Source organism: Quercus suber, unplaced genomic scaffold (genome assembly GCF_002906115.3).
Source record: "Quercus suber isolate HL8 unplaced genomic scaffold, Cork oak 2.0 scaffold_70, whole genome shotgun sequence".
Lineage (NCBI taxonomy): Eukaryota > Viridiplantae > Streptophyta > Magnoliopsida > Fagales > Fagaceae > Quercus > Quercus suber.
In genome coordinates this window covers 1,758,642-1,783,491 of record NW_027069535.1, presented here as the reverse complement: position 1 = coordinate 1,783,491, position 24,850 = coordinate 1,758,642, and the positions used below count along the sequence as shown (strand labels likewise).

The 24,850-nt window shown below is 33.5% G+C and overlaps 3 protein-coding genes and 1 pseudogene across 3 annotated transcripts; 1 reads left to right on the top strand and 3 right to left on the bottom strand.

Annotated features, from left to right (window-relative positions):
• Nucleotides 1-27: 27 nt before the first annotated feature.
• Nucleotides 28-1,785, bottom strand: LOC112003913 (probable mannitol dehydrogenase; annotated as a pseudogene).
• Nucleotides 1,786-6,521: 4,736 nt separating this feature from the next.
• Nucleotides 6,522-8,629, bottom strand: LOC112003912 (probable mannitol dehydrogenase). The gene is made up of 5 exons (XM_065773208.1): nucleotides 8,562-8,629; nucleotides 8,341-8,454; nucleotides 7,456-7,945; nucleotides 6,829-6,982; nucleotides 6,522-6,727 (listed from the first exon to the last, which is right to left on the bottom strand). The coding sequence occupies exons 1-5, from the start codon at nucleotides 8,627-8,629 to the stop codon at nucleotides 6,522-6,524; spliced, it is 1,032 nt and encodes a 343-aa protein (XP_065629280.1).
• A 6,328-nt stretch (nucleotides 8,630-14,957) lies between these two features.
• Nucleotides 14,958-16,108, bottom strand: LOC112026243 (probable mannitol dehydrogenase). The gene is made up of 3 exons (XM_065773207.1): nucleotides 15,860-16,108; nucleotides 15,107-15,260; nucleotides 14,958-15,007 (listed from the first exon to the last, which is right to left on the bottom strand). The coding sequence occupies exons 1-3, from the start codon at nucleotides 16,106-16,108 to the stop codon at nucleotides 14,958-14,960; spliced, it is 453 nt and encodes a 150-aa protein (XP_065629279.1).
• Nucleotides 16,109-19,226: 3,118 nt separating this feature from the next.
• LOC136067411 (uncharacterized) lies at nucleotides 19,227-21,336 on the top strand. The gene is made up of 2 exons (XM_065773206.1): nucleotides 19,227-19,486; nucleotides 20,241-21,336. Exons 1-2 carry the CDS (start codon nucleotides 19,227-19,229, stop codon nucleotides 21,334-21,336), a joined length of 1,356 nt encoding a protein of 451 aa, XP_065629278.1.
• Nucleotides 21,337-24,850: the final 3,514 nt, after the last annotated feature.

Here is a 24,850-nt window from a genome sequence, read left to right as displayed (position 1 = left end):
TTTGTATCCTCACGGGTGGAAAATTGCTTTGAGGTATAGTCCAAAGTCAAATTGAACATACAATTATTTTTCAATAAAAAGGGATATAGGATTGAATCCTGCTTACACCAAAAAGAAATCCGTAGTATCTTGACCTTATGATTAAGAAAAATCATCTCTCATATCTATATAAAACAAAATAAAATACCAACACCAATTTTATACTGTTGTAATCTTTTCAATCATTAAAGTTCAATAAATAGGATATTGTATCTCATGTTTCCGATACATGCAGTGGGCCTCTCATAACAAGTGAATCTTATACAATTATGAGGCTTACATATTATGAGAGAGCCCGATGCATTTTTCCGTAGCAGCCGATAACTTTTCCAACAACACAACGTGAAATGCAACTATGCCCTATGATTTGCTTGAAGCTCATTTTTTTGACGTGCGTTGTATCTCAATTTGGATATCAATGGCATATCTTTGAGTGAGATATTCTGTATTAGTTCAAAATAAGAATAACTAGTTCTTAGTTACCAGCAATTGCTCTTGGTCATGACTAACCAAAAATTAATCCACCCCAAGCCGTTCCACTGCTTCCTTTTGCTTGCTTGGAGAGGTGCTTATTACTGTGACCTTCGTTCCTAAAACTTTGGCAAACTTCACAACCACATGACCCAATCCACCAAGCCCAACCACACCCAAATATTGACCAGGCTTACAGAATCCATAGTACATCATGGGACTGTACACAGTAATCCCAGCACACAAAAGTGGAGCAGCACCATGTAATGGCAAACTATTTGGAATTAACACTGCAAAATGCTCATCTATGACTATGTTTTCAGAAAATCCACCAAAGGTTTTAAGGTCCAAATCATTTCGGGGCAATAAATTTCCGAGTCCAGTTTGCAGTTTTCACATGTGCCACATGAGCCCACCATACAGCCCACACCGGCTTTATCTCCAATTTTGAATTTTGTGACATTGTGCCCAACCTTTGTCACTTCACCCTCAGTCTCGTGCCTATAAAAAATGAGAAACATTTAAAGAAAGCAAAAGCTATGATCCAACAACTCACTAAAGAATTATTCAATAAACTATGAATCTTTGTAGATTATCATGTGATTCTACCAAATAAATTATGTCAAGTCATCCATGTAACAATTTAATAAGTAAATCTCATGTGATTCAGTTATATATATATATATATATATTAAGTTGGTTTCATCAATCTCCTACATAAGCATGTGATTCTTTATATTTAAATTTATCATTTTTAATATATATAAGTAGTTGATGGTTCACTTTTCATAGGCATAAATTTAACTTTCAAATAGGTTAAACCATTAAAAGGAACCTTTTAAATCACACATGCATTAAATTAAAGAAAAAAAAATGAAATGTACTTTTTTTTTTTTAATGTAAACATGAAATGAACATAATGATACGGTTTTTATCAAAGAACATAATTGTCAAACAAATTTTTCACACTTCATAAACACATTGAAAGATTACCCTAGGACAAATGGATAGTTGGTCATTTCTGCTTCATTCTTAGCCATGTGAATATCAGTGTGGCAAATCCCACAATAGAGTATCTTTATGGTGATATTGTTGTTACCATTAGCCCTGTACAAAATAGCAAAGCAATGCCATGTAGCGTTTGCACAATCTGACGAGCTTATAAACTCTTATTGAGAACAAGTAGAATATATAGCTAAATAAGTACCTTCTCTCGAAATGAAAATGGGAGAGAATTCTTGAGGAATCTCTAGCTGTCCATCCATATGTATTCATTGTTTGTTTTTCTGTTGTTGATACTTCTAACATTTTTCTTGTGTTTTGATTAGTTGAACATTTTAAATTTGGGATTTTTTTTTTTTTTGGTCTCTTAACTTAAGTTTGAGATTTATCATCTTTCTCCAAGAAAATAATCTTTCAATAAAAAAAAAATCTAAAATTTAAAGGAACCAAAATGAAAATAATACCAAATTTTATAGACGTAAAGCTTAATCTAAACTCACTTTTTTTTAGAGGGAGAAAGGTAAGAAGTAAGAACTACTAAATACTTAAACTCACCTTGATTAGAGTTAGAGATAACCGATGGAAATGAAACTTGCGGCGATCAATAGAGGAGACTCTAGCGATGGGTTTTATTGATAGCACACCATAACGTGGAGAGCAAGAAATGTGAGAATAGTGAAGTATTCAATATTATTACAACAGAGACTTTTTCAACTTTTCTAACATGTAACCAGTTTCAAATCCGTTCTAGAATAAAAGAGCAGGATGACAAGTTGAACCAGTTGCGGGTAGATATTTCGTTCAACTTACTTCTTTTTTCTTTTCTTTTTTTTCAATTTATATGAAAAAATTCATAATTATTTTAGTATAAAATCCTACTTTTTCTAATTTAAATATCTATTTTTCAAAAACAACAATAAGCAGATTTTTTATTTTACACTACATTTCATTAAAATATAAAAAAATTTAATTGTTTTTTTTTTTTTTTCACATACAATAACCATCATCCACTCTCTTCATCAAGATACGTAAAAAAAATAAAAAAACTAAATGCAAAATGATATATTTATATATAAAAGAAAAAACTTTTCAAATCCCTCATAAAGTTCAATAGCAGGTTGAAAAGTCAAACCAATTGCACGTAGATTTTCATTCACTTGGTTTTTTGCTTAGGGGTGATTATTCAGACCTGATGTAATATACGTGAATTTGTGATTCAAGTTCAATATGATAAAGATTCAAACTTTTTTTAAAAAAAATAATAAATATTATAAAATTATTTTGATGGGTGCTCTCTCTCCCTATCCCTCATAGCATGCACTTAGTGGTTCCAACTCAGCATTGCTACTTTTGAGTGGTATGTCATCCCAGCAAGATACTTCCCCTAAAAGAACCTGAGTAGTAATCTCAGAATAGGTTTTTCCCCTCTCCCCACCGCCAAACCATGCCCTCTTACCTCTGACCCATGACCTTACCGTGTCCCGTATTGGCTGGGTATAGCTTAGTGATGTCTGGGCTTTACACGTGCCTCCATTCCATGTGTGTCCAAAATCTGCCTGCTGCTCATGCGTTCGCCATGGCTCGGAGGCTTGCCTGCACAATCTGTTGTCTGTCCTTGACCTCGTATGGTGGTTCCAACTCAGTCTTGCTTCTTTTTGGTGGTATGTCATCCCAGCAGGACACTTCCCTCAAAAGAGCCCGAGTAAGAATCTCAAAATAGGTTTTTCCCCTCTCCCCACCGCCAACCATGCCCTCTTACCTCTGACCTATGACCTCACCGTGTCCCGTATTGGCTGGGTACAGGCTGGTGATGTTTGGGCCTTACGCATGCCTCCCTTCCATGCGTGACCAAAATCTGTTTGCTTCTCATGCGTTGGCCATGGTCTGGAGGCTTGCCTGCACAATATGCTGTTCGTCCTTGACCTCTTATGTGAGCTATTTTCTAATTTCCCGCTCCCCTTAGGGGCTAGGCTTTATTTGATGTTGGGCTTTGCCTTTTACTCCTTGACTGCTATCATTTCCTGCCATATCACTCTGTCATTCCTGTTGTGACGTCTATTTGACCCAATCTTGCTGGGCCTCTTTGGGCTTGCCATTTATTCTCCCCTCAATGGCTTAGTATGGCAATTGGTTTTTTATTACGTTACTTGCGGGCTCTTGTGTCCCATTTGTTTTCTCTTGGGCATCCTTGGCCCATTTGCGTTGTTTGGGCTTCCTTAGCTCTTTTCCTAACTCTGTATTCTTATGGGTTTTTACTAATTTCATTGGGTTTTTTCAGCCCAATTACTTTATCCTCATCCTTGGGGCTCGTGGGTTTGCTATCAACCCCTTATTTTCTTTGCTTGCATTACTTTGGGTCTGCTATGACTCATTCTCACTTTTCTATATCATATACTACCCATGGGTTTGCTACTTCCTTCTTTCCAAGCTCCTTTAAGCCCATTTGCTTCCTCAAGGCTCATTTGTTTATTTCATAAACTTGTGATCCATTATTTCTACCGCTTGGGCTTAATAATTTTTCTATCCATTTACCAGCTCCTTTCTGCTTGTGTTGCTGAGCTTCTTCTTTCTTTTTAACTTCCAAAATGACCATCAACATTCTTTTAGGCAAATAGTAAAGTGCAATTCTATTTCTCATTTTTGTTGTGAAATGGGCTCTTTTAGCTTTCCTAGATTGATTATCGCTTGCCAACTTGAATTCCATTTCAGATTATGGAACCCACATACTATAAGATAAATGATGTATATATCTATATATGTGGGACAAAATTTAGTTACAAAATTGATTGTAGCCTTAGGCTACAAACTCATTCAATATCTTTTTATTGGAGGTGAATTTTGACAAATCCGCCATTGGATTGCATCTTCTTCTTATATCCTCCATGTTTGTAAAATTTCAAGAAAATTAAAAATCAATAGCTATATCATCAATAAATTTTTAAATTGCAAGTTTTTGTAATTTAAAATTATGCATAAAATATAAGATTATAAATTATATAGTAAATGATATCTGATTGACACAAAAATTGACATATGCATTAAGAAGATAAAGAACATGTAATTCAACGGTTAGATTTTCTAAATATGTAGTAATATTTATTTTATTGAGTGAGTTTGTAGCCTAAGGCTACAACCAATTTTGTAGCTAAACTTTGTCCATATATGTGATATATAATATAATTTTCAATAAGATTAGCCTTTTATATATATATATATATATATATATATAGATGGGTTTAAGTTATACCTATTGTAACTCTTATAAACTTACACATTTTGTACACCATAGATTTCTAAGAAATCTAACAGCTAAAAAAACACGATTAAATGCTATTGTTTCCCACCTTATTACCTAATTAATACTAGCATTCTCTCTCTCCTTATTTATTGCTTTTCACCAAATAATATTTTCTTCAACACAATCTAAAAAAAAAAAAAAAATTGAAAAATAATCCCATTTTCTTCACGCAAAGGAGCTTTCTTCACCAAATATATATATAGAAAAGGAGCTTTGTTGGGTCAAATTTTTTTTGTAGTAATATATATATATATATATATTATTTATTAAAATTAAAAATTTTAATAGTTTGAACTCCCAAAAAAATATGTATTCCCTCCTCCCCATTAAAAAAAAAAAAAAAAAAACTTTTAAGGAACTTAAAGAAAAATTTTATTTTTTAAAAATGTAGTATCTCGTGAAAACTAATAAGATTACAGGTACATTATAAAAATTGTATAAAATCCCCCACTCAAATTCATTATTTTCGTAAGAAAATAAATGACTAATCTTCAGTAGTTCTAATACAGTTATATTTAAGGTAATGGCTAAAAAATAAATTCATTGTCAAATCTAAAATATAACACTATTTGAAAAGAGTAATAAAATATCATATGAGTTTTAGGTTTTGTCAATCCAGTTTCAACAATGTACTTTTTGAACTATGTATTCCATATGCCTAGTTTTCATGACTTTCTATACTAGTCAAACAGTTTTCTTCAATTTATTGCTATTTTCTTCTTATTTTCTTGAGTTAAATTTGTTGATTTTTGAGATAGGAAAGAGTGCACAGTTTTATAAGAAGTCAATTGAAAAGAAAATCAAGTTAATGATTTAATTTTATACAGAATGCATATCCATGATGCAACGTGGGTTCTTTCAGTATCTCCTTTTTATAAGATTAATGTGGATGGAGTTACTTTCTCAACTCAAAAGGATGTGTAACTATTGCACTTGGCAAAAAGATTAAGACACCGTTGGGGCTCTTGAGACGAAAGCAAAAGTTTTTGAAGCCCGCTTTCAATTTGCTAGAGATATGAGTATTCATGATTTTATTATTGATGGTGATTCTCTCATTACCTCCAAGGCCTTAAGTGACCTTTCCCCTCTCCTACTTCAGTTGCCCTCAATTATTTATGTGATGTTGTCCTCTATGCATGATTTTTGTAGAGTTCATATTTCTTATGTACGTAGACAAGGGAATCGTTTTACTCATTTGTTAGCCAAACATGCTTGAGGCGTTATTGAATTTTCTGTTTGGATTGAAGAGAGTCCTTATTTTTAGAACAAACTCTTCACCATGATGTACTGTTACTTTTTATTCTAAATAAAGATTGAACTATTCCCATTAAAAAAAAAAAAAAAAACTCTTTTAGCATGTTAAAATAGCATAGTCTTTTTTTTTTTCCTTAGTATATTTGTAATTAGAAGAAACGTGCCTTTAAAAATTGTTAGTAAGTTGGCAATGAAACTAAATTTGACATTTTAACATAACACAGATATATCCTTATTAAAGGGAAAAAAAAAAACAGATAAATCCTTATTATCGAGAAGTTAAATGTAAACTCACAAATGTTATAGTCAAACAACAAAGAATACCCAAGAGAAGTACAAATTGGGTAACAAAATCCAACAAGCTAGATCTAGTACATAGGTAAGGACCACAAAAATGTGTAACTATAATTTATACTACATAAGAAGCATAACTAATTTAAGAAGGGGCACCAAGGACTCAAAATGAAGAATTTAAGGTGTTTGCAACATCAATGACAAAGCGATATTTAACGTCACCCTTGGCAAGCCTTTCCATGGCAGTGTTCACATAGTCCATAGGAATAACTTCAATATCTGCTATAATATTGTGCTTTGCTGCAAAATCAACCATCTCCTGTGTCTCTTTCATTCCCCCTGCAGCGCTACCACCAATAAGCTTCCTTCCTGTTTAACCATGTACAATTAGAAAAACAAGGAACCACTATAACTCGAAAAAAAAAATGATCATCTTCATTCGAAATAGACCCTTAAAAATAAACATTTACCCATGATTAAAGGAATATATGGTATTTCAGGAGCCTCCGTTGGAACACCAACTGCAACCAATTTTCCATTGGTCTTCAACAAATTAATCAATGGCAGTATAGAGTGAGGTCCTGAAACTGTGTCGATGATGCCATTCATTGTGCCCATAGCAGCCTAAAAAAAAGTATATAGGGTTGAATCTCGGTTACACAAAAAAGCAATTCATAGTATCTTGACCTTATAATAAAGTGAAATCATCTCATATTTATATAAAAATAAATTGAAAATTCAAACACCACATTTTATGCAATTGCAATTGGTCCAATCATTATGGTCCAAAAAAGTGGATTAAAAAAAAAAAAAAAAATGCTATGATATCTCCTGTTTTCAGTACATGCAATGAGCCTCTGATAACAAGTGGATCTTATACACTTATGGGCTTACATATTGCGAGAGAGCCCGATGCATTTATCTGAGGCAGCTAATAATCATTCCAAAATCACAAAGTAAAATGCATCTATGCCCTATGCTTTGCTTGAAGCTCATTTTTTTGACGTGTGTTGTATGCAGATTTGGATATCAATAGCATATCTTTGAGTGAGATATCTTGTATTAGTTCAAAATAAGAGCAATTAGTTCTTAGTTACCTGTAATTGCTCTTGGTCATGACTAACCAAAAATGAATCCACCCCAAGCCGTTCCACTGCTTCATTTTTCTTGCTTGGAGAGGTGCTTATTACTGTGACCTTCATTCCTAGAGCTTTGGCAAACTTCACGGCCACATGACCCAATCCACCAAGCCCAACCACACCCAAATGTTGACCAGGCTTACAAAGTCCATAGTACATCATGGGACTGTACACAGTAATCCCAGCACACAAGAGTGGAGCAACACCATGTAACGGCAAACTATTTGGAATTAACACTGCAAAATGCTCATCTATGACTATGTTTTCAGAATATCCACCAAAGGTTTTTAAGGTCCAAATCATTTCTGGGCAATAAACTTCCAAGTCCTGTTTGCAGTTTTCACATGAGCCACACGAGCCCACCATACAGCCCACACCGGCCTTATCTCCAATTTTGAATTTTGTGACATTGTGCCCAACCTTTGTCACCTCACCCACAATCTCGTGCCTATAAAAAATTGAAAAACATTTATAGAAAACAAAAACTATGATCCAATATCTCACTAAAGAATTCTTCAACAAAATATGACTCTGGCAGATTATCATGTCATTCTACCAAAAAAGTATCTTCTAATAATTATATCAAGTCACTTATGTAACAATCTAATAAGTGAATCTCGTATAATTCAATTTATATATATATAAGTAATCAACAATTCACTTTTCATACTCATAAATCAAACTTTCAAATAGGTTAAACCATTAAAAGTAACCTTTTAAATCACACATGCATTAAATTAAAGAAAAAAATGAAATGAACATTTATTTTTAATGTAAATATGAAATGAACATAATTGTCAAACAAAATTCACACAAAATTTCATAAACATGTTGAAAGATTACCCTGGGACAAATGGATAGCTGGTTATTCCTGCTTTATTCTTAGCTAAATGAAGGTCGGAATGGCAAATCCCACAAAAAAGTATCTTTATGGTGATATCATTGTCGCCATTAGCCCTATATAAAATACCAAGTCAATGCCATGTAGCATTTGCGCAATTTAATGAGCTTATAAACTCTTATTGATAAATAATATCAAGTAGAATATATAAGTAAATAAGTACCTTCTCTCGAAGTGAAAAAGGGAGAGAATTCCTGAAGAATCTCTAGCTGCCCATCCATATGTGTTCATTGTTTTTTCTTCTACTGCTGATACTTTTGACTATTCTTCTTGTGTTTTGATTAGCTAAAAGGGTATGCTGAAAATTGACAAAAATATGATTGTACTTAAGAAAAAATATGGTTTAAAAATTGTAAATTAACAAATAAACTAAAAAACACTAAGCCTTTGAGGTTTTTCATTTTGCACCAAGAAAACAGTCTTTCAATAAAAAATCTAAAACTTAAGGAACTAAAATGAAATTAATCCCAAATTTTATAGATAAAAAGTGTAATCTAAACTCACCTTTTTTATATATATATATATATATAGACAGAATGGTAAGAGCTACTAATCTAAATGAACCTTGATTCTAGATAGTTGATGGAAATGAAACTTATGGTGATCAATAGAAGAGTCTCTGGTGATGGGTTTAATTTATAGCATACCATAATGTGGGCAGCAAGAAATGTGAGGTTAGTAACGTATTCAATATTATCACAGCAAAGAAAAGAATATTAGTCAATCATGCACGCATAATGGTGGCCTTTTCATCAACTTTTCTAACAAGTAACCAAAGAAAAAACTTTTCAAATCCATCCTAGAAACTAGAATGCAATAGCAGGTTGAAAAGTCGAACCAATTGCACGTAGGTTTTCATTCACTTGGTTTTTTTGCTTAGGGGTGATTATTCAGAACTGATGTAATATACGTGAATTTGTGATTCAAGTTCAATATGATAGATTCTAACTAAAAAAAAAAAAAATCAATATTATAAATTATTTTGATGGCACCTGGACAATATTTGGGCCCAGGCCCTTTACCATATTGAGAGTAGCTCACCAATTCTCAGCCCTGCCTACTGGTTGGACCAAGGCTTGTCCAAGATGAAAGAAGCCTCTGCCCAAATTCAGAGCCCATTCCACAATTAATCTAACAAAATGCACACAGCTTAATCCACAATTCAAAGGAACTTCTCGGCTAGACCGAACAAGATTGAATAAGAAACAGTATCAAATTTGAGGTTTTGGTATCCAAGAACCATGAAATTCAACTCTCTTTTTTTTTTTTTTAATTATTAAATTTTGGGATAAACTATTGCATTGCATGTTAAGTAGTATATCCCTACAATTTCACATTTTGATTAACAAAACAAACTACTACTCTTAAGTCTTACCACATTGGTCAATGATGTAACCTTGTAAGCCTATAATTTTAAAATTTAAACAAATAAATAAAACCAACAACACGCTTAATTTCTTCAATCCTTTTGGTCTGTGATTTAAATAGTTTATTACCATCAATCATATTCCAAACAAGGTACTTTCTTTGAGTTGATTAAAAGTATTTATATGTATGGCTGTGATTTGAATTCCCGATTTCATTCATTCGTATTTATTGAATTTATTTATAATATGACGATGAGATCGTGAAAGTGATGACAAACATTAGAACATTAGGAGATATAAATGCTAGCAATATAGAAGGGAAACATTTGGTGTCATAATCAAGTGAGCCAAATCAGTAAGCATATTGTTCACCAACCTTGGTGAGGAAAATTTAATGGAGTTGGTATGAACTATGAATCTTTGCAATCATTAATTTAATCGACTGGCCTACTACTATCTTGGTGGTTTGGTCTCTATGGTAGGATCATTATGTAGCTTTTTTATTTTTTTAATTACATGACCCGTAAAGTAATTAAATTCAAACCAATTTCTTACTTATTGAATATACTCTCCAAACATAGTCTAAATTTCTTTAGCTTAACTATTTAGTTTGTCATTCAGTTCAAGTTCCAAATTTTTTAATTAAATCATATGCAAGTTCTTATGATTTGAAGTAATAAATTTTTTTAACTTTGAGTACAACTTTTAGGGCATACTTTAGAGTTGAGACAAGCATCTATAAACCCCTTTATTGAATCCTTCTCCTTTCTACTTCCTATTTATCAAAAAGGGATTTATAAGCCAATGGGTTTTAAACTTGCTATTCCTCATAAGCTTACAAAGTTTTAGCTTCATCTAATTCTATATCTCATTTTTGTTGTGAAATGGGCTCTTTTAGCTTCCTTAGATTGATTATCATTTGCCAACTTGAATTCCATTTCAGATTATGGAACCCACATACTATAAGATGAATGATATACATATACGATAGATAATATAATTTTTAGTAGCCTATATATATATATATATAGAAATAGAGCTTTGTTGGGCCCAATTTTTTTGTAGTAATTTATATATTTTATTTATCAAAATTAAAAATTTTAATAGTTTGGACTCCCAAAAAACATGTATTCCCCCCTCCCCCTAAAAAAACTCTTTTAAGGAACTAAAAAAAAAAGTTTTATTTTTTAAAAAGGTAGTATCTCATGAAAACTAATAAGATTACAAGTACATTATAAAAATTGTATAAAGTCCCCCACTCAAATTCATTATTTTACCTTCTCAAAAAAAAAAAAAAAATCATTATTTTTGTATGAAAGTAAATGACTAATCGTTAGTAGTTCTAATACAGTTATATTTAAGGTATATGGCTATAAAACAAATTCATTGTCAAATCTAAAATATAACACTATTTGAAAAGATTAATAAAATATTAAATGAGTTTTAGTTTTTGTCAATCCAGTTTCAACGTTGCACTTTTTGAGCTATGTAGTCCATATGCTTGGTTTTTATAACTTTCTAGTCTTCTCATATATTTTTCTTCAATTTATTGCTATTTTCTTCTTATTTTCTTGCGTTAAATTTGTTGAATTTTGAGATAGGAAAGAGTGCAAAGTTACATAAGAAGTCAATTGAAAAGAAAATCAAGTTTTTTTTTTTTTTTAAGAGAGATTGATTGGAATAATAATTTTCTAAAATGATTATTGATTGGCATGTTGCTTTAATATATGCGGGTCAACTAATTGTTATATAGGTTTTAAATCCAGTGACTTTCACAAATTTGTTAATATTGTGAGGGGTAAATGAAATTACTTTTTTGAAGTAAAAATTCAAATGTTTAAGATGCTAAAAGTTTCATTAAATAAAAAATTTTCTCATGTGAATTGGGTTAAAATAATATATCATAATTACAATATAAATGCTTAATTTAAATTCAAAATTTTTTTCCAGTAATTTATTTAAAATCTATAAGACTTTCAACTGTATAATAATATATGACTTATTCCATTTCATTCCTCCTAAAATAGTAATTAATAATTTTTGGCATATAATTATTCTGGGTTTGGATTTACCTTTTGAGTTTTGCATTTGTGTTTTACTTTTTTAGTTTTTTTTTTTTTAAGCCGCATTTCAGTGGGACTTGAGCAGTTACGGCTACTGTTCATGAACAGTAGCTGCAACTTTTGACCAAGTCTTTCGTGAACAGTGCATCTGTGTACTGTTTATGGACCTACAAACTTCACTTTTCAGTCACTTTTTTTTATTAAAAATGAGTTCCATAGCACTATTTACACATTTAAAAATTATTTTGTTATAATATTTTCAGTTTTCAGTTTCAGTAAAATAAGTTTTATCCAAACAGACCCTTAATTATAGTACAGATGTCTAATTTGGCAAATTAAGTATTATTAACCACATGGGTATGTAACGTTAAATAAAAGATATAAAAATGAGCTAAGCCAACCAATCCTAGCCCAGGTCATTAGTTCTTGATTGAATTTCTATTCAAGTATTCAACATTTCAGATTAGGATTGAGTCAAGCTCAGTTATCTCATTGTTTCTTATAGCATATGGTTATTGTAAACTTGTAATCTTCTTTTCTTTTTTATTTTTTCAGAAAGAAATTGTAAATATTATTAAAAACAGTAATTAAATTGGCTCGAATTACAAAATAAAGGTGAGGAGAAATAACTTTCATCCACACACATAAACCTATGAGATGTATTGCATGTCAGCAAGGTTATGAGCAATAAAGTTGCCTTTACGAGAAGCATGAAAGAAGCTGATACTTTAGATTCCTCTGTAAAAACTTGGACATCTCAAATGAGTCAAATCAAGTGACCAAAAAAAAAAAAAAANACTTGTTGTTGTTTTTTTTTTAATTTTTTTTTATTCTCTTTAATTGTTAAATGTTATACTATTGCGTTGTAAAGAATTAAATATAGCATATAAAAATATAATATTATTCTATTACATAGTATGATTTGGATAATTTGCTATTTATTCTATTACATATCATGATTTTTTATAGTACTCAATTTAGATGTTAAACTATGAGACTATACTAATTTTTTTTTTCTAATTCTTTTGTAGTGGGCAAAGTACTCTATAATGCTATTTATTTAAAGAAAAGCAAATGTTAGCCAAATGAAAATAATCAAATAGGTGACAAATTTTAACTTTTGCAATTTTATTTTAATAATTATTATTTTATAACAATGCATGTATAGAAATTTAATTCTTAGATTTTGCTAATAATTGTTTATTTGATAATATGTTTTTGGTGGCCGAAATTATAATTTCTACAAAGAAAATAACCTTAATAGATTATCAAAAACAAAATTTTATCCTAATATTGGTTCAATTAATCATAGTTAAGTTTTATTAAATTTTTTAAGTTTATATTTTTTTTGGTGTTTAGGATTGTTTCTATATTACATTTATGATTGTTCTTATAATAAATAAAAATATAATTATGAAATACATTACTCATTATTAGATTAGTTTAAATTGTAAATTTTTTTTCAATAAAACTACCATAAAATAATTATCACACACAACGCGCGGGTTCGCGGCTAGTATTATTAAAAACAGTAACTAAATTGGCTCGAATTACATAATAAAGATGAGGTGAAACAACTTTCATCTACACACATAAACCTATGACATGTATTGCATGCCAGCAAGGTTATGAGCAATAAAGTTGCCCTTATGACATACATGAAAGAAGCTGATACTTTAGATTCCTCTACAAAAAGTTGGACATCTCAAATGAGTCAAATCAAGTGACCAAAAAAAAAAAAAAAAAGTGACCTAAAGAAGCCAAAGGAGGAGCTGGGTCTCTTAATGAGTCAACAACACAGCTTAATGAAGTGAAGTGATTTTGAATGGACATTATATCAATACCACACCAATCACCATATCAGAATTTTTAAGTTTCACAGGCTCTTCCTGGATTGTATATCTTTTGTTTCTTCTTTTAAATAAAGTATTTTTTCAGCCAAAAAAAAAAAACTCCAACAGTGTCCTGTGATCCTAATTTAGACAATAGTTCTAAGTCTCATTGATTCTCAGGCCTGCCAACAGGTTGGACTGAGATTTGTTGAAGCTTGAACAGTTAATAAAAAAAAAAAAAGGGCCAAATTGAAAGCCCATTGAGTTCAATTGATAATTTGCACCCTTGTTTCATGTATGTGTTGTGTGTTATTCTATTGCTTGTAGTAGTTTTTCCAACAAATTCTTTGGATTAATTATGTCATAAGGATACCCAACAAAGGTAATGCAGAAATAGGTACTTCAATGAAATTACCAGTTTGTTTTCTTATGAGCATTGAAATTGATTTGATTCTATATAGATAATGCATAATCAAATTGTGTTTGAGCGTGTTAACAAAAGCATAGTCCTTTTTTTTTTCTTAGTATATTTGTAACTAGAAAAAATGTGGCTTTAAAAAATTCTAATAAGTTGGCAATGAATTTTTTTCTTTTTTTGGAAAAGAAATAATAGTAAACTTTATTTATTGAAAATCACGTTATATAATGGAAAAGAGAAAAGATGGACATTGTTCTAACCATACAAAAGTCTATTCATTCTCTTTTGCAACACCTAGCAAGAGTTAGAGTAGTACAATTACAATTTAAATATACACTAACAAAAGAAAAGTATGAAAACTTTAGCAAATAATGAAAATATCCTCTAAAATCCAAGCAGTTCCAGAGGACAACTTATACTAATAATTTTCATGGAGAGTAGTAAAGGTTGAAGAACACCCATGGATAAATCCTTATTTAAAAAAAAAAAAAAAAAAAAAAACTCAAATAAATCCTTATTATCAAGAAGTTAAAAGAAGTTAAATGTAAGCTAACAAATATTATAGTTAAACAACAAACAATTAAACAATATCCAAGAGAAGTACAAATTGGGTAACAAAATCCAACAAGCCAGATCTAGTACATAGGTAAGGATCACAGAAATGTGTAACTATAATTTATATTACATAAAAATCATAACTTATTTAAGAAGGGGCACCAAGGACTCAAAATGAAGAATTTAAGGTGTTTGCAATATCTATGACAAAACGATATTTAACATCATCATTGGCAAGTCTTTCCATGGTAGTGTTCACATAGTCTATAGGAATAACTTCAACATCTGTGATAATATTGTGCTTTGCTGCAAAATCAACATCTCCTATGTCTCTTTCATTCCCCCGGCGCCGCTACCACCGATAAGCTTGCTTCCTGTTTAATCATGTACACTTAGAAAAACAAGGAAGCACTAGAACTTGAAGAAAATGATCCTCTCCATTTGAAATAGACCCTTTAAAAATAAACACTTACCCATAATTAAAGGAATATATGGTATCTCAGGAGCCTCTATTGGAACACCAACTACAATGAATTTTCCATTAGTTTTCAACAAATCAATCAATGGTAGTATAGGGTGAGGGCTTGAAACTGTGTCAATGATACCATCCATTGTGTCCACGGCAACCTAAGAAAGAAGAATTGTTCATGCTTATTTCATAACCAATTTTAGATTAAGCTAATTTCCATAAACTAATAAAGTTTGTATCCTCACGGGTGGAAAAATTGCTTTGAGGTATAGTCCAAAGTCAAATGGAGCATACAATTATTTTTCAATAAAAAGGGATATAGGATCAAATCTGGCTTACACCAAAAGAAAACCATAGTATCTTGACCTTATATAATTAAGAAAAATCATCTCTCATATCTATATAAAACAAAATAAAATTCCAACGTCACATTTTATGCTGTTGCAATCTTTACAATCATCAAGGTCCAATAAATATGATATTGTATCTCATGTTTCCGATACATACAGTGGGCCTCTCATAACAAGTGGATCTCATACAATTATGGAGCTTACATATTGTGAGAGAACTGGATGCATTTTTCCAAAGCAGCCGATAACTATTCCAACAACACAAGGTGAAATGCGACCATGCCCTATGATTTGCTTGAAGCACATTTTTTTGACGTGCGTTGTATGTCAATTTGGATATCAACAGCATATCTTTGAGTGAGATATTTTGTATTAGTTCAAAATAAGAATAACTAGTTCTTAGTTACCAGCAATTGCTCTTGGTCATGACAAACCAAAAATGAATCCACCCCAAGCCATTCCAGTGCTTCCTTTTGCTTGCTTGGAGAGGTGCTTGTTACTGTGACCTTCGTTCCTAAAACTTTCACAAACTTCACAGTCACATGACCCAATCCACCAAGCCCAACCACGCCGAAATGTTGACCAAGCTTACAGAGTCCATAGTACATCATGGGACTGTACACAGTAATCCCAGCACACAAGAGTAGCAACACCATGTAATGGCAAACTATTTGGAATTGACACTGCAAAATGCTCATCTATGACTATGTTTTCAGAATATCCACCAAAGGTTTTTAAGGTCCAAATTAGGGACGAACCTACATAGGGGCAGGCTAGGAATATTGGTCAAAACATGGCTCTCATTTTGGAAGTTTCATTGAATTCAAGGTGAGCTATTCTCTCTTTTGTTGTGAACTTGATGTTGTACGAATCATTTACTCGCCATTTTTTACTCGTAACTTCATCTCTTTCGCATGCCATAGGCTATAGAATTTGTGGGGGTAGTTTTAAGTCTGTATTTCATTTCCTAAATAATGTCCCCAACAGAACTTCTTCTTTTGGGCTTCGGTAAGATTTTAAATCCATCCTTTAAATTTATTTCTTTTCCAACTTTTTTTTGTTCATTACTTTTGTTCATTATTATTATTATTTTGTTTAATCATAAACGACTTTCGAGACTTAAAAGAGTGTCGAGTTCCATTTTGATATATGTGTTGAAATGTTTAAAAACACTTATTTTGTATGTTATACTTTGTCGACATTTTTATAATATCAAATGTTTAAGAAACACTTATTTTATATGAAGTATTTTGTTGAATATGAAATATCTGTTAGTTTTTATTTTCATTAAAAAAAATTATTTTAAGCTTTACCCCTCCCCCCTCTAGGTTCAAATTCTGGTTCCGTCCCTTGTCCAAATCATTTCAGCAATAAATTTCCAAATCTTGTTTGCAGTTTTCACATGAGCCACATAAGCCCACCATACAGCCCACACCGGCCTTATCTCCAATTTTGAATTTTGTAATGTTATGCCCAACCTTTGTCACTTCACCCACAATCTTGTGCCTATAAAAAATGAAAAACATTTAAAGAAAACAAAAGCTATGATCCAACAACTCACCAAAGGTAGGAGCCTTTCTCTCTCGACAGGTGCGAGTGTTTCTCTCCCTTAGTTTTCCAGTAAGGGTTCTTTTCTTGGCCTACTCATCTGTGTAGCTAGGTAGTAGCCATCACAGAGATTGTTATGGAGCAAGAAGTTGTCAATAGTCTTCAAAAACTACAAAAGAGGAAGAAGAGGATATTGTGTTGATGAATACCAAATTGGATATCCTGGAAGAATGCTCATTAAGTCTCTTTGGACGGCTTCTCACTGACCATCACCAGAATCAAAGAGCTCTCAAAACTACTCTGAAGCCAACATTAAAAATGGGGTTTGATCTGAGGATTGTGGAGGTAGGAAACAACATATTACAATTTAAGTTTGGTTCTCAATGTCAGCTGGAATGGGTTGAAAAAGGGGGTCCATGGAATTTTGAAAATAATCTTCTCTTGCTATGCCCGTGGAAGAAGGGATTAACTGCAACAAATATCTCTTTTACCCATGCTCCTTTTTGGATCCAAGTGGGGGGTTTGCCATTTGAATACATGTATGAAGAAGTAGGGAAGGATAAAGGTAGCAAAGTTGGCAAAGTAATTGAGGTGGACAAAAGATCCCTTCAGGCTAAACAAGCAAAATTTGTGAGAGTAAGAGTTGAAATCCCCATTGACAAGCCACTTCGCCGAGGAGGGAACATCACAACCACTGATGGTGCTCGAAGTTGGCTCACATTCAGGTATGAACGACTCCCTACTTTCTGTTATATATGTGGTTTAATTGGGCATGATGAAAAACATTGTTGTAAGAGTCAGCAAGAAGGTGTGAAGGAAAGGCAGTATGGGGAATGGCTTAGGGCTGGTAGTGTAGTCAAAATTGGAAGTGAAAAAGGAAAATCTAAGGTGTATGGAGGATCAGATTCAAGGGTAAATGATAGTGCAAGAGTTGAGTCACACGGTACAGCAGGGGCCAGATCACATGGTGTAGCAAGTGTTGTTGGTGTATCAATGCAAATGGAAGTAGGAAAAAGTGACGGCCGGAACAATAACCATACATTGGCAGTGATGACAGCCTCGGGTTCAGAAGCAAAGTCCAAATTTTCAAACTCCACTAAACAAGATAGCCTTGACAAATGGGACGTGCCTGCTATGACAGCATGTGATGGTGAAGAAAGTATGGAAACTTGGTTCAGAAGGAACGAAACTGAAGCTGGTTTGGTTAAGGAGTTGTTCAAGGAGAAAGAAATTGCAAGTCAGCAGTAAATATCAGTACAGGTGGGCCGGGTAAAGAAGAGTTTGTGGTTAGTGACCCAATAAAATTTAAAATGCAAGTAAATAGCACTTGTCAAGCTATGGGCCTGAGCCCAAATACAAACAAGATAGCCATGGGCAGAGGAAGAATAAAAAGAATGGCAAGGGAGAAAAGTATGGCCCAAGAGGAAAATGTAATAAGTCTGAGTCCACGAAGTGGAAAAAAAAGACTGGGAAATTTTGAAGAACTTACAGAAGGTGAAGGGAGGGGTCAGAAACGTATACGTGGGGAGCTTGAAAATAACAGTCCAATTTCTTCTGATGAAATAGCGGTGGCTGCGTGGCAGCATCGCCAAGAACAATAAGGACTTTAGGGTGGAACTGCCGAGGGCTTGGGAACCCTCAGACAGTTCGAGAGTTGCGCGAACTAGTGCAACAATGGGATCCTGATTTAGTGTTCTTATCAGAAACGAAATTAAAGAAGAGTAGTATGGACAAAAGGAAAAGGAATGTTGGCTTCGTCAATGGCTTAATCGTTCCAAGTATGGGAAGAAGTGAGGGTTTAGCCCTGTTTTGGAAGAAAGATATTATTGTAGATATTCAGAGTTATTCTGATAGGCATATTGACGCCATTGTCATTGGGGATTCGGGATTTAGATGGCGGATTACCGGATTTTATGGAAACCCCAAATCTCACCGACGAAAAGAATCATGGGATTTACTGAAGGCTCTCGGTAAGAAGTTTGATATCCCCTGGTTATGTCTTGGTGACTTTAATGAAATCACGTCATTGAGAGAAAAATTGGGGGGAGTCTGGAGACCACAAAGGCAAATGGAGGAAATCAAGGAAGCAATAAATTATTGTAATTTTAAGGATCTTGGGTTTTGTGGTCCGGAGTATACGTGGTGATATAAGAGGGAGTGCACAGGAGATGTCTTCGCTTATACGGAGCATTGGCTATGCAAGATTGGATTAATCATTATAAAGATATGCGAGTTCACCACCTGGTTGCATCAACCATCGACCATGTTGCACTATTAATTTCTGACTCCTTTGCCCTGAATAAACCCCAGAGGAGATTCCAGTTTGAAGCTATGTGGACTAGAAGAGATGAATGTAGAGATATTATTAAGGAAGCTTGGATTGGAAGTGTGAGAGTTGATAATCCATGTGACATAGTGGCTGGTCTCAAAAGTTGTGTGGATGATCTTTCAAAATGGAATAGAGCAGTTTTTGGCAACGTTCCAAGGTAGATTAAAAAAGAAGAGGCATGTCTTGAATGATTTGGTCTTAAAGTATCAGAATGGAAGAAATGGCAGGGAGATAAACAAGATCAGAAAAGAGATTAATGAGTTGCTGGATTGTGAGGAAGTTATGTGACAGCAAAGATCAAAAGTTCAATGGATGGGTCTTGGAGATCGTAACACAAAATACTTCCATTCAAAGGCTTCCGGGAGGAAAAAGAAAAATACTATAACCAAACTTTTGGATGAATCGGGGGTCTGGAGAGAATCTACTTTGGGCGTGGCTGAAGTTGCTGTGTCTTATTTTGAGAAGCTTTATGCAACATCTCACCCGAATAGAATTCAGGAGGTTATTGACACTATGGAACCTAAGGTGTCTATTGAAATGAATTAGAATCTCATTGAGTAATTCACTAAGGAAGAAGTTGAAGCAGCCCTAAAGTAGATGCACCCGACCAAATCCCTTGGCCCAAATGGTATGCCTGCTATTTTTTATCAAAAATTTTGGGATATTGTGGGTAATGATGTTGTGAATATGGTTCTTAATGTTTTAAATTCTGATATGTTCATGGTTGATATAAATAAAACTTATATTACTCTTGTTCCTAAAATTAGCAATCCTTCTAAAATGACGAACTTTAGACCTATTAGCCTAAGCAATGTTATTTATAAACTTATTGCTAAGGTTTTGGCTAACCGTTTCAAGTTGATCCTTCCCCAAGTAATAACTGAAAATTAGAGTGCTTTTATTGCTGGAAGGCTTATAACAGATAATGTTCTTGTTGCTTTTGAAATGATGCATTATTTAGAACACAAGAAGGAGGGTAAGGATAGCTCTATGGCAATTAAATTGGACATGAGTAAGGCTTATGATAAGGTGGAATGGGACTTCATTGAGCAGGTTATGAGAACATTAGGCTTCTATGAAAGGTGGATTGGATTGATAATGAGATGTATAACAATTGTCTCTTATTCTGTATTTATAAATGGGGTTGCTCATAGTAATATTATGCCTTCGAGAGGACTCCGTCAAGGAGATCCTCTTTCATCTTATCTGTTTCTTTTATGTGCAGATGGCTTCTCTTCGCTCATTAACAAGGCTATTAGAAGTCAAGCTATGAGTGGGCTTTCAATTTGCAGGGGCAGCCCTATGATATCACATCTCTTTTTCACGGATGACAGCTTGCTTTTCTGTAAGGCCAGCAGCCAGGAATGCCAGCAGCTAATTGATATTCTCTGGCTGTATGAGGCTGCTTCAGGACCGAAAGTCAATACAAACAAATCATCGGTTTTCTTTAGTGCCAATACTCTTGGGGAGTTGAAAATTGAGACCTTGGATATTCTTGGGCCGATGCAGGATTCTTGGCATAGTAAGTATCTTGGTCTTCCCTCCATCATCAAAAAATCAAAGATGGATGTATTTGCAGAGATCAAAGAAAGAGTTGAAAGGAAACTGTCTGGGTGGAAGGAAAAAATTCTTTCCTTTGGTGGTAGGGAGATCTTAATCAAGGCGGTGGGCCAAGCTATTCCAACGTACACTATGAGCTGTTTTCAGCTTCCTAAAGGGTTGTGTGATGAGATTGAGATGAGGAGGTTTTGGTGGGGCCAGCAAGGTCAGGAGTCTAAGATTGCTTGGGTGAGCTGGAGGAAATTATGCATTTCTAAGCTTAAAGGTGGGATGGGTTTCAGAAATCTCCAAGCGTTCAATCTTGCCATGCTTGCAAAGCAAAGTTGGAGGCTCCTTGAGAATCCAAACTCATTAGTAGCTCAAACATATAGAACTAAATACTATCCCCATGGTGATGCTTTTAATGCTGGTTTGGGGTCTAGTCCATCTTTTCTTGGAGAAGCATAAGACAGGGGCTTGAAGTTGTGAAGTGAGGAACGCGTTGGAGAGTTGGTAACGGAAGATTGATTCATATTTGGGAAGACAAATGGCTGCCCACTCCTACAACGTGTAAGGTTGTTTCTCCTCCTCCCCAAAATTTTGATAACTTTCCCATGGCCTTAACTCTTATTGATTATGATTCTAGAAGATGGAAAGTAGATCTTGTGAAGTCTTTTTTCTTGCCTTTTGAAGAAAGATTGATTCTTAGTATCTCTATTAGCTATAATCTTCTGGAGGATAAAGTTATTTGGTTCGGAAACAATAGGGGTGTTTTCACAGTAAAAAATGCATACTATATTGCACTTAATTTTGTTGAATCATCCGAGGGAGGAGAATGTTCTTATAATGACCCAAGGGAGCTGTTATGGAGGAAGTTATGGCACTTACATATCCCATCAAAGATAAAAATCTTTGCTTGGAGGGCATGCATTGATGCCCTTCCAACAATGGTGAACTTGCAGAAAAGAGGCATTAGGACTTGTGATTTATGTCCTTGTTGTGGAGTTAAGTCAGAGACTCTTTTTCATTCAATTATTGATTGTGAAGTGGCTAGAAGAGTTTGGGATAAGTGGGAAGCAAGTTCTATGGAAAGCTGGCAGGGGCTTGTGGACATCTTTGATGTAGCTTTGGATGTCTTGAGGAATGGCACCAATTGTGATTTGGAGACTTTCTTTGGGGTTGCTTGGGCTGTTTGGTATAATAGGAATCAAGTAGCCTATGAAGCAAAGTGCCAAATGCCGGATCATATCTGGGGGTTCGCTTGGAGTTATCTACAAGATTATAAAGGTGCTTTGGTGACTTCGAACATAAACCCAGCAAAGAAGAATAATGGGTGGACTCCTCCTCCGCCGCCGGGAGTTTTTGAAATCAACGTTGATGGGGCGACATCTATGGATGGACGAAACTCTAGTGTTGGTACTATTATTCATGATTTGTGTGGTGTAGTTATTGCGGCTTGTGGTAAATTCCTACAAGGTCAGTTTTCAGTTTCAGAGGTGGAAGCTCTTGCTGTGGAATCTGGAATTTTGCTTGCCCGAAGTATGAAGCTATCCCAGATCATTGTTGAATCAGATGATTTATTCGTTGTTAGTAGTATTAATGGGAGGTTCATTAAAGGCAGTATTGGCCATCTGTTTCAAGACATCCTTGCCTTGTTGAACTCTTTTACTAGCTGGAAGGTCAATCATGTGAAACGAGATTACAACAGATGTGCTCTTGAGTTAGCTCATTTGGCAAGAAGAAATGAAGACTCGCAGGTATGGATAGGAGTTCTTCCTATGGTTGTGCAGGAAATTGTCCAATCTGAATGTATTAAATAGTGCCTGAGTTTCTTGTCTTCTCTGGTAGTTTTCTGTTGTACTTCCATTTCTCTGCTTGTTTATATGTACAAGCTTTGCATCAAAAAAAAAAAAAAAAAAACTCACCAAAAAATTTTTCAATAAACTTTGAATCTTTGCAGATTATCATGTGATTCTACCAAATAGTTATATCAAGCCACCCATGTAACAATTTAATAAGTGAATCTCATGGGATTCAATTATATATGTGTATATATATATATATTAAGTTGGTTTCATCAATCTCCTACATAAGCATGTGATTCTTTATATTCAAATTTATCATTTTTAATATATATAAGTAGTTGATGGTTCACTTTTCATAGGCATAAATTTAACTTTCAAATAGGTTAAACCATTAAAATGAACATTTTAAATCACACATGCATTAAATTAAAGAAAAAAAATGAAATGAACATAATGATATGGTTTTTATCAAAGAACATAATTGTCAAACAAATTTTTCACACAACTTCATAAACACATCGAAAGATTACCCTAGGACAAATGGGTAATTGGTAATTCCTCCTTCATTCTTAGCCATGTGAATATTAGTGTGGCAAATCCCACAATAGAGTATCTTTATGGTGATATCGTTGTTGCCATTAGCCTTGTACAAAATAGCAAAGCAATGCCATGTAGCATTTGCACAATCAAATGAGCTTATAAACTCTAGAGTTTAAAAGCTCAATAATATCTTATTGAAAAACAATATCAAGTAGAATATATAAGTAAATAAGTACCTTCTCTCGAAGTGGAAAGGGGAGAGAATTCCTGAAGAATCTCTAGTTGCCCATCCATATGTGTTCATTGTTTGTTTTTCTATTGCTGATACTTCTGACATTTTTCTTGTGTTTTGATTAGCTGAAAGGGTATGTTGAAAATTGACAAAAATATAGTTGTACTTAAGGAAAAAAATGGTTTAAAAATTGTAAATAAACATATAAACTTAATATATATATATATATATATAGTCTATTTTTGACAATTTAAATTAGGGATTTATTTATTTATTTATTTTCTGTTTCATTTTGGTCTCTTAACTTAAGTTTGAGATTTTTCATCTTGCTCTAAGAAAATAATCTTTCAATAAATTTTTTTTTTTTTTTTAAATCTAAAATTTAAAGGAACCAAGATGAAGAGAATACCAAATTTTATAGACGTAAAGCTTAATCTAAACTCTTTGTTTTTTTAGAGGGAGAAGGTAAGAAGTAAGAACTACTAAGGTGGGGTTTGGATTCGCGTTTGCTGCGTCCACGTTTGCTACAATGTGTGTTTCAGCTTCTTTTTTTTTTGCTTTGCTTTCAGCCGCAAAGGTTGACTTTTCAACCGTGAACAATGCATCTATGCATTATTTACGGACCCCCAAATATCACTTTTCAGTAACTTTTACATTAAAAATAGATCCACGATATTATTCACACATTTAAAAATTATTTTGCTACAGTGTTTTCAGTTTTCAACAAAATAAGTTGTATCCAAATGGATCCTAAATACTTACGCCTTGCATTGTTCACAGACCCACAAATATCACTTTTCAGTAACTTTTACATTAAAAATGGATCCCATGATATTATTCACACATTTAAAAATTATTTTGCTACAGTGTTTTTAGTTTTCAATAAAATAAGTTATATCCAAACAGACCTTAAATACTTAGGCCTTGTTTGGTTGTTGAGTTACCTATCACTCATCACTCAAATTTCATCACTCATCACTCATCACTTATCACTCATTTCTCATAACTTAAAAATTTTCAAAATACTCCCAACCTTGTTTAGCAACTAAACCCGATTCAGTTTTCTGCTTAAAAACTCAAAAAAACTTACATTTTTATGGGACCCACGAACTAACATTGCGCAGTGCGCACAAAACGGTTACCCGTGGTTAACCTTTGATTTTTTGTTTGCATTTCATCTCTCAAAATGCTTTACCCAATTTCCTTACCCTTACTTTCACACTTCAGCTCTCAAATCCCAAAGCCACCGACCACCCTTGAGCTCACCTCCTCCATCCTCGCCCAACTACACCGCTGCCATGGTTCCTTCGTACGTCATCTTCCTCATTCCTCGTCCTTGAAACTGAACCCAGAAATCCATGATCGCTCCTCTGCTCCTCAAGGCTAATCGGCGATGGGTAAGGCA

Bases quoted from the DNA above. Each gene is read 5' to 3' on its own strand.
- LOC112003912 (XM_065773208.1), bottom strand. From the start codon at position 8,629: ATGAACACATATGGATGGGCAGCTAGAGATTCTTCAGGAATTCTCTCC. The intron at 8,455-8,561 runs GTACTTATTTAC...TATTTTATATAG, and splicing joins CTTTTTCACTTCGAGAGAAG to GGCTAATGGCGACAATGATA. The intron at 7,946-8,340 runs GTAATCTTTCAA...AATTTTTTATAG, and splicing joins AGCTATCCATTTGTCCCAGG to GCACGAGATTGTGGGTGAGG.
- LOC112026243 (XM_065773207.1), bottom strand. From the start codon at position 16,108: ATGGTGTTGCTACTCTTGTGTGCTGGGATTACTGTGTACAGTCCCATG. The intron at 15,261-15,859 runs GTAACTAAGAAC...CTTCTTTCTTAG, and splicing joins ATGACCAAGAGCAATTGCTG to GTTGCCGTGGACACAATGGA. The intron at 15,008-15,106 runs GTAAGTGTTTAT...ATGATTAAACAG, and splicing joins ATATATTCCTTTAATTATGG to GAAGCAAGCTTATCGGTGGT.
- LOC136067411 (XM_065773206.1), top strand. From the start codon at position 19,227: ATGCGAGTTCACCACCTGGTTGCATCAACCATCGACCATGTTGCACTA. The intron at 19,487-20,240 runs GTAGATTAAAAA...TATTGCTGGAAG, and splicing joins GTTTTTGGCAACGTTCCAAG to GCTTATAACAGATAATGTTC.